Below are 14,234 nucleotides of genomic sequence, written 5' to 3'. Positions count from 1 at the left end.
CAAACTTTTTCCTGCCAACCGAAACTGAACAAAGAAAATACATAGTTACACACACTGACGATGGTACAAACATTGCTAATATTTCTAGGTGATGGATGGGGGAGGGGTTTTCAACCCAGTCTCACATCAAAATATGTAACATCTATGTATTAGTTTAACAATAGCAGCTTTGAAATTGTGTGAAACCTACATTTTTCGGCTTATTCTTTTCTATTACCTAACTTTATACGATAGTCTCATATTAAGGCCATCAGTTTTAATTATTTCTCCTTTGATTCTAAGATATATCTGGAATACATACATATATTAGTTTTGTCTTAACATAGATCATCTAGATACAGTGTAATTACTAGTTCAGCTGTGCTATATGTGATATATTCAGCAGATATATCTTTTTACAACCCCATTTACAACCCTACTTTGCAAACTGGAATAATTACAACTGTGGTGCTGATTTATATCAAACTGCATGGTGCAACTCTAGTTTTATAAATAGTGTTTATGAAGGGAAGGGGCTTACAAAGGTAATCCATGTTACTGCGCAACATAATGCAATCGACTTAGAAGGAATTATTCAACTCCGTGGTGATTTTAAGATGAAGTTCATATCATTTTCTACTGATATATAGAGGTTTTGCAGTTTTCCAACCAACATAATTTGGGATTTTTTCCATCAAAGTTTATAATCATTAGTGTTATTTTGAGGATGGATTTGACAGAAGAATCAGGCCTGGGTCATTAATATGTATGAGATCATCATCATCAGATCATCACACCAAAGAGACTGATGATGCTGTACTGTGTTCTCATATGTTGTTCAAGCATCTTTGGAAATGACTTTACTCTAGCAGTGGCTCTTAGCTGGTCTTAGCTCATCATTCATTACAAAAGGTCAAGATTAGGAAAAAAAGGATTATCGTACAAGAAATAAGTAGTCACTTGAGCTTGAGCTATAGTCACCAACAGACTTCAGAACAAAAGCAAAAAATGGGCGTCAAGTCAAAAATCAGCTTTATTTTATCCTACTTTTATATTTCCAAGTGGAAAAAAGAAACAAAATGCAACACTCTATTTGCTCAAACAACAAGTGTTTGAAGCTGAGGCTGATTTAAGTAAAAAGAGACCTACTGAACTGAAGTAAATTTGCACATTGCTAGAAAAGTCATTTGAAAGTGAGATAATATCTGTTTTCGTGTCAGAAACGAGCCTGTTTTTGCGCCGCAACCCTGAAGATCATTCTATTTCAATCTATCTGAAAGTTCTCTATTGTACAGTTCCTATTGCAGGCTGGAATAAACAAGTGTGGTCATGCATATTGAATGATAGGAATCTCGGCAGGAGGACAAAAAAAAGTAAAATCATGTAGCGTGGTTGTGAAAGCAGCCTCAGTAGTCAACTAAAATAGTTTCTGTGAGCATAAAAACATGAAGACAGCCAAAACATGTCCTAGATAACAACGTCGGCTGTCATCGCCGGTTCCACACTGACCACAGATTTCACATTATAAACACATTCAAACACATGATTTGTGAGACTTTCAGAGGCAACACTTTCTATTTTGCACTTCTAAACAGGTGACTCCGGAAAATAAAGTAAAACAGTACATCACTGAACCCTCACTCATATTGGGTTCAAAAAACTCATCATTGAAACATGAAAGAAATCATTACATTTCTCAAGAGAGGCTTTGCCAATACAAAATTAATGTATTCCCCCCCAAATCTCCATAAGTCCTCATGATAATAAACTCAAGAGATTATTGTTTTCATTTCATTTCTACTTTATTCAAGGGCACCAGTGTTTCCATAACTCTTTTCTTAACTTCAAATACGGAAAGCATTTGCCATGGTAATTCAAAAGACAAGTATGTAAAAACTATGTATATACCCTGTAATAAAAAATCTTCAATTAACTCATAATTACATCAAACTAAACTAATAAGTCAAATAGCTTCCGGACATGAAGCTTCTGGTTCAGTAGGACTTTAATGTGGAAAGTGAACTTGTGAACATCGGAAATGAACAAACTCCAGGTACCGCACTGCTTGACTACAGATGTGTATAATTAGGTTGTGAAAAACATACTGATGATTAGAAATAACAGACATCTGAATGCCGGAAAACCTTTACACAGAGCAGCAGTGTCATGAAAAGCTGGAAGTAATGTATTGAAAAGGTGGAGCTAATTGAAAATAACCAGCTGCGTGGGATGTATCAGACATGTAATTATTATATTATTCATATATTATTTCAAATCACTGGTACAAGTCATCGTTTGTTCTGTAGGTCCGAATTGAAAATGAAGTTTTCCTAACTATTAGTCATCTGTAGACTTCTTGTAACAAGATAAATAGGCTATATGTGATGAATATATGTGCTGGTTCAATTTGTTTGTTAAGCTTGGAGGAAATATTGTTAATGTTAGCAAGAAAAAAATTACATTCTCTATAAAAAAAAACTAACCTATAATATTTCTTTCCAGTAGAATTATCATGTTCTACACTGTAGTTATTCAACAGCCAAATTATACTGTTTTTCTCAATTGGAATATGTATAATATTAGAAGAAAGAGTCTTTGATTTGGTAAATGAATTGCATTTATGAAGTGCTTTTATCCAAAGCAATTTACAATTTTGTTCTTCATTCACACATACGCACTCACACTCCAATAGTGGCAGGCTACCATTTAAGGCACTGCATTTCCCATCAGGAGCAATTATTGTTTAATGTCCTGCTCAAGGGCATATAGACATGTGGACAGGAGCTCGGGGTTGAACCCATACCTGCTGAGCCACAGCTCTTTCATCATTTAGAATCTTCTTTAATTGCATTGCATTTGGGGTTTTTCCCAGGCAATGCATCTTGTCCCAAGGCTGTCCTGAATAAAAGGTAGCTTTCCAGTTGGCTCCTAGTGGTGATATCCCACTAGTCTACAGTATGTTTTGCAATATGAGTTGAATATTCAAACTATACTCACATCAAGATTGCCACATCCACTCGTCACCACCTGAATGAAAACATTACCTGCTGATTTCACCAATTTACCACTGTCAGACTAGCAGGTTTAAATTGACAAGGCCTGCCAGCAGACCAAAGAGTCTGAAATTATGTCTCACTCCTGCACACTCATCAGTACTACAGTTTGAACAAAAGGGACACTGAACTGATGATTTTGCCAGAAGAAAGATCATTGGGTCATTGAATTCAAGTATCAATCACCCCTTGGAGAATAAACTCTGTGCTAAGCTTCTAATTAGATTAGTGGACATCTTTGGCCTGTGGGTGGGAGGGTGAGACTTTAGGAAAAATCTGTGACTAAAATGGAGGGTTGATCCTCTGGAGAGCATCTGTGGGCTTGTTTTTGTGTATGAGTGGAAATTCTGGCTTGAAGTTGGCACAAGCCCAAAGATCAGGGGGTTGGTAAAATACTGGGATTCATCGTCATCAGGGGACCATGGAATTCTACAAATTACTCAAGACTTATTTTATCAGTTTTCCAGCCAAAAATTGACTTGATTTTGTTTGGACTACAAAAAAATGTGGGCCCAACTTAGTTACATTGGTGAGCATGAAATATGTGGAACAAATTTTGTTTTTCCATCTTTTTTGGGGGGGCCAAGCTTTGCCAAGAGCCCTCCAGTCGAGCTGGCAGAGAAGACACTGTGAGTGTTTTTCCACAGCACACAGCATGGCAAGGTAAAATAAGTCATTTAGGTGTGGTGTGAGGTGTGTTATTTGCAGAAAATGCAGTAAGAGTCCAGCAATTCTGTGATAAACACATTCAATTTCTTAGTAGTTCTTATCAGTAAAAGTATTTTATCGTTTAAAAAGTTTTAATATGAAGCAGCAATAGCAGGGAATGTTCTGCTTTCATCAGCGGTAACTTAGCGACCAAAAGCGATTAGGAAACAGTAAAATAAGGAAGATATCTGGTAGTACAAACAGGGATGCAGGAGAAAAACCCAACTTCAAACTACACAAATTCATTCAGAAGCTGAGAGCTGAACACTAAGAGACTTTTAAACACAGCTTTCTCTCTAGTCTCCAGTACAGACATGAGTTAATTCTTGCAACACGCTGTTTGAAAGAGGAGAAGCGGTATCCCCGGCTGTGAGCATGTAGTGGAAACATGTTTCATCATGGGTTGGCTTGGCACAGCGAAGCTAAAGCGGACAGACTCGGACTAATGGAAAAAATCTCGAAGTATGTGTCTGTGCCAAAAATCATTCTTTCATTCTTATTCTTACGGTCTTGTTAAGGACCTTTTAAGATTGGAGCCAAAACCAAATAATTCTACTTAATGGATAGGTTTGAGACCATACGTACACACTATTAAGTATACCCTGATTAGTTTTTAGCAAAGGCCATGTGCCATTAGTGCTAACCCAGTCCTCCACCTGACTTGTGCTGTCCACTCAAATTGGATAGCACTGCCTGGTTTTAAGAACCACATTAAACTTTAACAATGTCATGTTATTGCCATTTATTAGACCGGCTACTCTATAATTGAGTTACAAGCAAGCTGAGAGCAGAAACATGCTTGGTTTATAAATCACGTTGGCACATTGAAAAAGATCCTTTTCTTCTGTGTCTGACATGTGGGGGAAAAAAAACAAAAAAAACACAGCTTTAAAAAGGGGAAGCAGCCTGTGATGATTGTGTGAGTGAAGCTATTATAATATCTGATGCTTTCGTATTGATATACCATTTACTCAAAATATCTTGGAGAGCACAATGGCACAATAATACTGCAACACAGCTGCGTTTCCAACACTAAACAGGATTAGTGTGACAGTGAGAGGTTTGGGGGGAGGTGGTGGTGGTGGTGGTGGTGGAGGGTGAGGGGCAGAGACAGTGAAGGGAGAAAGAGAGCAGCCCCCTAAGTGAGTCTTTCATTTGTATGCCAGTGGATGGCTGAGAGGCGTGTTGTTAAAAGATAAGGACTGGCCTCTGAGGCCACTGAAGACTAACAGAGGGCCTGGCACTGCATGTTACAACAGCAGTATCACAGCCGCTCCACTGTGCTCTACAATACCACTGTAACAGATAGGATGCCACTGCCCAGAGCGGACGTTTTTCAGCCGATGGATTTGTCCTCTGCACATTGTACTAAATCCAAATGAGTTCAACAACACATTGTCCTCACGTTATGAACTTTACAGAGAACTGCACATGCTGCATGACCTGCGCCAAAAACCACAAAAAAGGTGTCACAAATTCAAACAAGACAAGAAAAGTTGAGAAAACGTCTTGTTCTTCCTAGACAACTACATTACAATACCATCTGTTCTAAGGCCTGAGCGCAGCTGTGACACACTTCTCTTAACTTCTTCAGTATAAAAGCAGTATAATACCAAGAGATATTACTCTAAGAAAACAAATAATCAAGTGTTTGCACCCCTTTGTCATCAGTCTTAATCTAAACATTTCTCAAAGAAGCTATTCAGTCATTTATTCTCCATTTCTTGCAGCATATTTCAGGAAGCTGAACAGGCTGAAATTTGTTGAAGCTTTTCTGCTCCAGGTGTAGAAATACCACTCACGCTATCAGATCAAGAATGCCATAAAAGCTGTCCCACGCATCAAGTATAGGTATCACTACCCTGTGTTACACTTGACAAATGTCTTGGCTTCACTTATATTATTTTACTACCGATGGTTTTGATCTACTGAATAACATTTATTCACATCTGCAGAGTTCTATCTAGGGGATTCGTGTCTTTAATGATTTTGCCCTGTGGAAAAACACCTGCCATGGAAAATGAAATTCGATAATACTGTCTCTGATCCAACTAGCTGCACTTGACTACACTTGCTCATCCTGTGCAGAGTCATGACGAGCTGGGGTCTATCCAAGCTCTCCTCTGGGCAAGAGCTGTGGTACATGGAGGACATGTTGCCAATCCATGTACAAGCAGTCTCACTCACAATTCACACATGCACACAACTTAGAGTGACCAACATACCCAATCTGTGTATATTTGGACTATGGAAAGAGACTGAGAACTGGAAATGAGGACTTTCTTGCGGTATGGAGACTTATGAGGGAATTTACCATATTTGAAATGTTATAATCTGTTATTTCTAACATTTATTATTAATTAACCGCCACCCATTTTTAAGACCCACATAAAATAAAGATTTTACAGCAATGCCAGCAGCTTTATGACACATTACTTTGAGCTAACATGCTGATGGTGAGCAGGTTTAACAATTTCAAAGTAGCATGTAGTAGGTATTTGGTCATTTATAACAATATTGATTTAAGTCAGAGTCTGACTTGCTTGGTGGCGTTGAAATAAAAGTCAGATGATCAGAGGTTAGTCTACATCCTCTGGTCACCATGGTACCAAAGTTTAATGCCAATCCATTCAATGGTTGTCGAGACATTTCACTATAAAATGTAAATGTCAACCCCATGGTGGAAAACTCAAAGGATTGCCAAGGTCATGAGAATTAATCCTCTGGGGACCATGAGTATGTCACAGGAAGTTTTAAAAAAAAGCCTTATTGGCGGAGCTAGATGAAAAAAGTCAGAGGATCATCAAAGCCTGAAAGATTCATCCTCTGGGGACCATGAATATCTGAACACACATTCATGATGATCAGTTGAGATATTTCACTTTGGAGTAGTGGATTGAACTAAGCTAATTAGCACTGCCAACCATATAGTCTTGCTTGTGCAATGAAAACAATTTACAGCTGAATTTAACCTTGGGAATTTAAACATGCACAACTTTCAACATCTTCTCTATAGAGGAAAAAAAATGAGTCTAAGGAACCAAACATGCCAGCATCATAACCCAATCATTGTTTTACTGTTGTGTTTTGAACTAATGTATATTCTTACATGTGATTGGGGAAGCTACTTTGGCTTTTTTGCTGATGTACTGCATGCACTGACACTTTAAATGCTGTGTATGCTCTGTGTGCACTTTGCTGGGTATAGAGGGAGGATGGGTGGGCAGCGGTCATCCAATTGGAAACTTTTTAGTGTCAAGAGCTCTAATGTTTTAGCTGCTATTGTATTAATTGTCTATTGCCATTGCTGTTTTGTCTTGTTGTTATGTTACTGTTTTGAGCTGCCTTGTGTCTACTAATCTATGTTTTTTTACTCTTCCTGATGTATATTGTGGCTGTGTCTATCTACTCACCCTGTCCTACCTGTTGAACTTATGTCTGTCTATCCTTTCTAGTGCTTGTGTCGGACTATTACAGCGACTGAAGATGGAAACTAGCCATTGGGTATACTCTGTGCAATGCATCTTTTCTCTTTGAGATATTATTGTCAATTGTACATGGTCCCTGACAAATACAGAATTAAATTGAACACTTACATACTGCTCATGTACCCATTTTTACATTTGAGAGTTGTAAAAACTCCCTATACACATATCCATTAGTCTGACTTATAGTAATGTGACTCACAGTATACAAAGATGGAAATAAAATGTGTCATTTTTGTTCAGCTACATTTTTATAAATGCAAATGTACAAATTTGACTTGTGTTTATAAATGTAACATTTATTAATGACTGAGTGAAGCAACGCGTTAGTTCATGTAGGACACCAAAGTCATACGGCCCAGCTGTAATCAGCTGACCGCCACTGAGAGAATCAGCATCAGTATCGCACCAATCACAGCCATTCACACCTCGAGGCGGACCATTTAAATATGACTCCCACCTACACTAATATCCCTCCAACATTGCTCACACTGCTGCTGGTAAACACTTGCCTCCTCCACCACCCCAGCCTCCATCTTTCAGGTCAATCTGCATTTCATGTCTTATTCGGCCCATTCTGGGGGGTGTTGCATTGCGCTCCCTGTTTTTAGTTCAGCATGCTACTGGCTAATCCAGGGAGCATCTAGAGTGGAGCCTCCGTCACAATCTATGACGAAAGTGTTCCTGACTGAATGGGGAATTTATGAATGTGAATTGGTGTAGAGAATAATTATGAGTCAGAATATGAACAGTATGTAAAGGGTTAAAAAAATGAAATTATTGCCATGTTTAATATATATTGGAAATTACAGATGGTTCACATTACACTCAGTTTCGATTCAAACAGCTATAAAGACAACGTTGTAGAGAACAAAATTCAATTAACAAATTAACAATGCTTGGCTCTCAACAGGCCTGGACATATGGAGAAGGGCCTCAGGGGGAAGGCGGTGTGTGTGTGTGTGTAGATATATATTCCACCACAGTCAGCAAGGACCCACAATGCTCAGAAGAGATTATTGTATCTGGAGGATTTAACATAAACAATACCAACCCACATGCATTTCCTCTCAATTAAGCTTGTGTGTAAACACACATTTACAGGTTGATATTGTACCTCCAGATTTAGCATGACCGTGAAGTTCTGCTTCGACTATGATTACCCTCCTTTGACTCTATACTGGCAATGTCGAACTTGCGTAAGAAAAGATGACATGCAGCCTCAATTTGAACTGAGAATTACATCATGTTTTTATTCTTCTACAATGGGATTATAGCAGGTAAAACAGATCTCAATGCGCCTAATGAATTTCATGAAATGAGATTTGGCTGCAATCATAGTAACCACTCAAGACGGATGGGGCTGCCAAGACTGGATCACTGGATAATAACATTTCTGTGATTTTGTTTGGTAACAATTGGATTCTGAGTAATTTGATACTGATACTTCCAGCACAAACAGAAGATTTTAAAGAGGTGGATTATGTAAGCCTGAAAAAAAAACATCCAGAAAAAAAGGATACTGTACATTCATGCATCATCATGACAAAATCACCAGGAGGTAACCTAGGTCTGGTGCTTTTTGTCTGAGCAAGAGAAAACACAACGCCTTCAGCTGAACAAATGTTTTGCCCCGTGGCAATGCCGCAAAGCATAGCGAAAAGGATGGGAACATGCATATGAGTGAATGCTAAGCAGTGATAAATGATGGCGACAAATGTGAACACGAAACATCTCTTTGTCATTTCATTGATGAATACAAGACCCTATTTGTCAAGCGCCCGATGGAGAACACTTGTCCCGGGATGGTGATGTATTCAAATAATACAGAGTAACTCATTCAGCCTCTAATTTGCAGCGATGTGGTTAGATTTATCATCTGGCAGATGTTGGCAGTCTTTTTTTTTTTTCTCCCCATCCAGATACACAGGTGCAGGTGTCGGGGGATGCAGTTTACAACTGTGACAATGATGGGAAACAGCTGGTCCAGGAGTCATTCTCTACGACCTCCACGCATTTGAATTGCAACCTCTGAATAAACCTGTCAGATGTGGTTAGGTATGGGCTGCTGGGGCAATTTTCCAACGTAGGCCACCTCCTCTCTCCTTCTATCTGCTAAATATGCCATGTTGATGCTGGAATCTCTGGGGAACTTGCCTTGACAGTACGGCAGGAGACTCTTTTGGCAAATGCACAAAGGCTCTGACTCAAAGCCTAATATATTCATCTCTGGCAGCTGTTGATATTACAGCCAAGGTTCCCCTAAGACTGTGCAGGTATAAGCTTTAAGACCAAATCACAATAACAGCTACAGAAACAAATTCACACTATTTATGCTAACACATCGAAAAAAACTGTAGTCTGTTCAATGCTGCAGGCATGTTGGACTTTGACTCATACAAGCTGATATTAAAACCCACATCTGGAATGAAAAATTTGAAGTGTCCATTCACCCAAATTACAACATAATATGAATAGAAATAATTGTACAGGAACATGCTTTTACAGAAACAGTGTCCTTGTCATGATAATCCAAACGTTTTCACTCTATTAAAGACATTGTTTGTGGGAAAATATGTTGAATTGCTGCTGAGGGTTTTGAATTTGACATTCCTTTTCAATAGAATTCTGTGGAATTGGGGTGAAAGCAGAGAATCCCTGAACCTGGAAGACGTGACCATGGCTAGTTAGCTCTTGGTCAGAAGTTTAATGTTATAAACAACCAATTGCTGCCAGAATCCATTGCTTCTACCATAAAAACCACATCATCAGATAACAATTATGCTATTTGCAAATTCTGCAAAACCCAATCTCTAAAATGATTATAAAATATGCATGTATAAAGGTTAGAGTCAGATTGTGGTTTTGGCAAATACATTATTGTAATTAATAAAAAGCATGCAGACATACTAATTGAAGGTTTGAGACAGGATATATACACTGGTCTTCTTTAATAAAGTCTGACACTATTCACCCATCCACACCTTTACTTTCCACCTTACACTGCTTCCTATTCATAGTCAAAAGGTACAAAAGGTCATGAAATCTAAATGTAATTCCTAAGGATACCAGTCATTACAGGATATATTGTCATATTCCTATTCATTAAATACAAATAACTGCAGGAAATAAATGTAGTGTACACTTTAAAGCATTTTGGTGGCTGCTGAACTGCTAAGCGCAGTGGACCAATCACATGTCGCATTAAATCACTGTGAGCAAGTCCATACAAATAGTCATGTTTTCTAGTTCTGGGTACAAAAAGGATTGAGTTAAGTATGCAGGTATCATTTGATACGCTATGTTTCAATAAAACTTGTTATCGATTTATTTTGGTCGGCACCTTAAAAGTATCGAGTACAGATACCCAGCCCTTTATACTGAGGAACATTGTGAACTAATACTTTCATTGCTGATTAGTGTGTTGATTATTCTTAAAATCGATTTTGTTAATCTTTTAGTCTACAAAAATTGCAAAAAGTGAAAAACAGCCCTCAGACTCCAATGCTGGTTTAACATAAATGGAAATCCAATTCTATCCAGTGTTCAATGATACAAAGATGAAATGAGAATCTTCATATTTGAGAAGCTGGAGTGATTCTATATTATACAGTATAATGCTGATTTGTCGTTTGAGTTTTAAAACACTGTACTTACATATTCGCCGTATGTGTCCTGGACTATGGGAGGTGCCGGTCGGTATCCGGCGGTCGGTGGGGCGCCTCTGGCTCTCTGCACCCCCCTCCCTCTGGAAGATGGTACGCGGCTAGGCGGGGCTCCTCTGGGTGCTGCTCCTCTGGGCACCGCTGCATGCAGGGGAGGGACTCCTCCTCGACTCCTGACAAAAAAACACAAGTTTTCAATAAAATGTTATATGTCCGTTAAGTCTTTTTTGTGTAGTATAATAAATAAGACTTATTGTTGGAAGAAATGGATATGTGTGCATTGTTGGGTGAGTTTGGTTGGATCAAGTAGCACACATCCTCCATCTACACAACATGTTATCAAGCATTAAAATATTCTATTACAAGGATGCTATAATAGCACATCATCAATATGTGATGTCCACTGCATACCAGGTCTTTATGATGAGGTACTGTAATTTATGTTTGGAGTCAAGCTGCTTCATCTACTTCCACGCCAGTTAGTGATTTCCTACATCAGCTACAATGACAGAGTGGTACTACCGTAGAGATGAATCTGATACATTCAGCGTGTTAGGTTATATGTGTAGGTGGTGAGAGAGGAACAGCGAGGGTGGAGGGCAAGTTCCTCCAGTCAAGAAAAAAAAGTGAGTCACATCCATTATTCAAAACACAGCATGTCTTGTGGCTGAATGGCCTTCCTGTCTTGGAAAAGGTAGGTAAAGAAAACTGGTATTTGTGCCTCTTTCCATGATACATGTTTCCTTCTGCAATTCTTGAAATGAAGTTTGGACTCTAAAGAACTGGCACAAATCTCTAATGTTCTTTTATAACATTTGAGATATTATAAGTTTGATTTAGGTAAACAAGCATGTCTCTCATGAGTCTCTGCACCAAAATAGCTTCTGTGAGATAGCAATCTGTACAGTCATCTAGATGAATTAACACAGAACGCACAGACTCTAACTTGCACTGTAATCAAGATGGAAGCAAAGTCAAGCTGCTCTGTAGGAAATCAAAGGCGGGCTGACCTTGTGGTTTGGTGAAATGTTTCTTGAGCTTTTGACACCGACTGGGCTTTCTTTAAAAGCTGTTAACTGATCTGAAGCGTCGGCAGGAAACCACCAAGGTTTCTCTCCAGGTCACTTTCCTTTTTCTATGCTTTTCCATTTCAAGTTGGTGAAACATCCCAGATTTAAGGCACGGGGAGAAGAAAAAATAACCTGTCTATATTTTCGGACTAGTGGGGACAGCGCTGGACGTTTATTTGACAGACATTGGACTGCCCTGAAGCTGAGAACAACAAAAAAACAGCTGAGTTCTGAAGTCGATTCCCCCCCTTTTAAAAGCAGGACTTCTCCTACAGCAACAGCCTCAATCAAAGTCAAACCAAAGAGGAGTATGTCACAGTTACAAAGTCTACATCCAGAGATCCAAAATGAACAAATGTTAGTGTGAATATGTAGAAAATAGCATGCAACTTCCTTTCTGGCAGCCTGTGGGACTTCAGTCTTATCTCCCTGGAATTAGGCATGGTAAATGCTAATTACAGTGTAATTTAAAACACAGCCAATTATATTCAGACTCAGAGCAATACAAACAACCCCATATGGCTGACCTTGTTTATCTCGAAATCTGATGAAAGAAGTGTGTTTTCTTTTATAAACACAAAGAACATACAACACAACTCCTCTTCCTCTCCTTTACAGCACAGCGTCAAAGCAGAGAAGCGTTCAAATCTTCTAATGGCCATGAGTATATTTATTTGTAGTCTTGTGAGGTCTCAGAGGAGCTGGAATTAGCTCGGGTTCACAGGGATAGCACGGAGACAAGCATCTACTGAAAATCATTTGCACACACAGGCTTTTATGCAAATTCGGCTTTACTTTGCTAATGTTTATGGACACGAGACGAAACACTATTAGACGCTATTTACTATCAATTCCGTGTTCCTATTACAGACGCTTGCTCGCTTAATGGTCAGACTGACCTATTTCACAGCACATGAATACTAAGTTTTTAAATGGCATCATGCGTAATGTAGAAGAAACTGAAACTTAAGAAATCTTGTCCAGTCCATATTTTAGGATTATGTTGACACTCTGTACATGCATGTGTTATAGTTAGGGTTAGAGTTAGGGTTAGGGTTAGGGATTCTGGATTAGGGTTTGGGTTAGAGTTTTTTTAATTGAACACTGAAACAAGAACTCATTGCTATAATTTATACATGTTAATTGAGGAAACTCATGAGGTTCATATGTCCCTTTTCACTCTTAAAGCAATCATTTGTTAAAAAGTACTGGTTACCTTCATGTTTCTAGTAGCTATCCAATCATCTAGACCAGGCATGTCCGAACTATTCCACAAAGGGCCATAATGTGCCTGCAGGTTTTTGTTCCAATCAATCAAGACCACACAATTCAACCAATCAACTGTCTGAAGACTGAGATCAGTTGATTAAAAGAGTCAAGCCTGGTGTGCTCCTGCTTGGTTGGAATGAAAACCTGCAGCCACATTATTAAGGCCCTTTATGGAATAGTTTGAACACCTCTGATCTAGATGGATACTCTTCAGTGTTCCTAAAGTCTGATCTGAACTTGTTTAACAGTATTTTCATACTATGTGACTGGGCATGGAAACATTTACAAGATAAACTACATCTGCTTTCATATCGGGCATTCAAGCATCACATTACCAACATTACACCACATTCAAAACATGTTTCCTGAGGAATTTAACAGTTTTAAATAGTGATAATGTATCTTACTGACGTTTCTCAGATTCTGTTTTGTTGTTTTAAATGTGATAGTTTTAAATGAATATGTTGTTATGTATCTTTGTGACACCTAAAGAGATAACTCAAGAGACTTTCTGGTGTAAAGAAAATGGCATAAGAACTGCGCTTTACAAAGATCAGCTTAAATAACAAGTGCAACTTAGAGGGTCACAGGAGAGATTACCTCCGAATTTAGACGCTCCATATTTGGTAATAAATCAAATATGGGGTTAGATGCCCCACGAAAGTGACATTTCTTGTAATATTCCACCACTTTAAATACAAACAACGATGACTGTGATGTTTTTTCATTGATCATTGGACTATGTTGTTATTTTCTTCAGATGTGGAAAGAAGAAAGTTTAAAGGAGACTTTAAGTTCTTGAGTCTAGTTCCTGTGGTTCAATATTTCCTGAAACTATTTTGTTGGAAAGGGCCTTTATATGAGCACTAATACAATCAGCACATCTTTTCAATATGGCGATGTATAGCCTACATAGTTTGTTTATACTTGTTAGCAGTAGCCATTTTAGCCACCACTTTCATGAATCTAGAGTGACTATAGTATTACCAGGGGACGGGCGGGGTT

The 14,234-nt window shown here is 38.5% G+C and overlaps 1 protein-coding gene across 1 annotated transcript in view; it reads right to left on the bottom strand.

Annotated features, from left to right (window-relative positions):
* khdrbs3 (KH domain containing, RNA binding, signal transduction associated 3) overlaps window positions 1-14,234 on the bottom strand; it is a 109,979-nt gene that overhangs the window by 18,813 nt on the left and 76,932 nt on the right. Inside the window, exon 6 of the mRNA XM_053334539.1 lies at window positions 10,883-11,063. Within this exon, the coding sequence (XP_053190514.1) occupies window positions 10,883-11,063 (181 nt within the window). The remainder of the gene's footprint in view (window positions 1-10,882; window positions 11,064-14,234) is intronic.

This window comes from Scomber japonicus, chromosome 15, assembly GCF_027409825.1.
Source record: "Scomber japonicus isolate fScoJap1 chromosome 15, fScoJap1.pri, whole genome shotgun sequence".
NCBI lineage: Eukaryota > Metazoa > Chordata > Actinopteri > Scombriformes > Scombridae > Scomber > Scomber japonicus.
The sequence above is the reverse complement of the archived record's forward strand: the minus strand, read 5'-3'. Positions and strand labels throughout refer to the sequence as shown.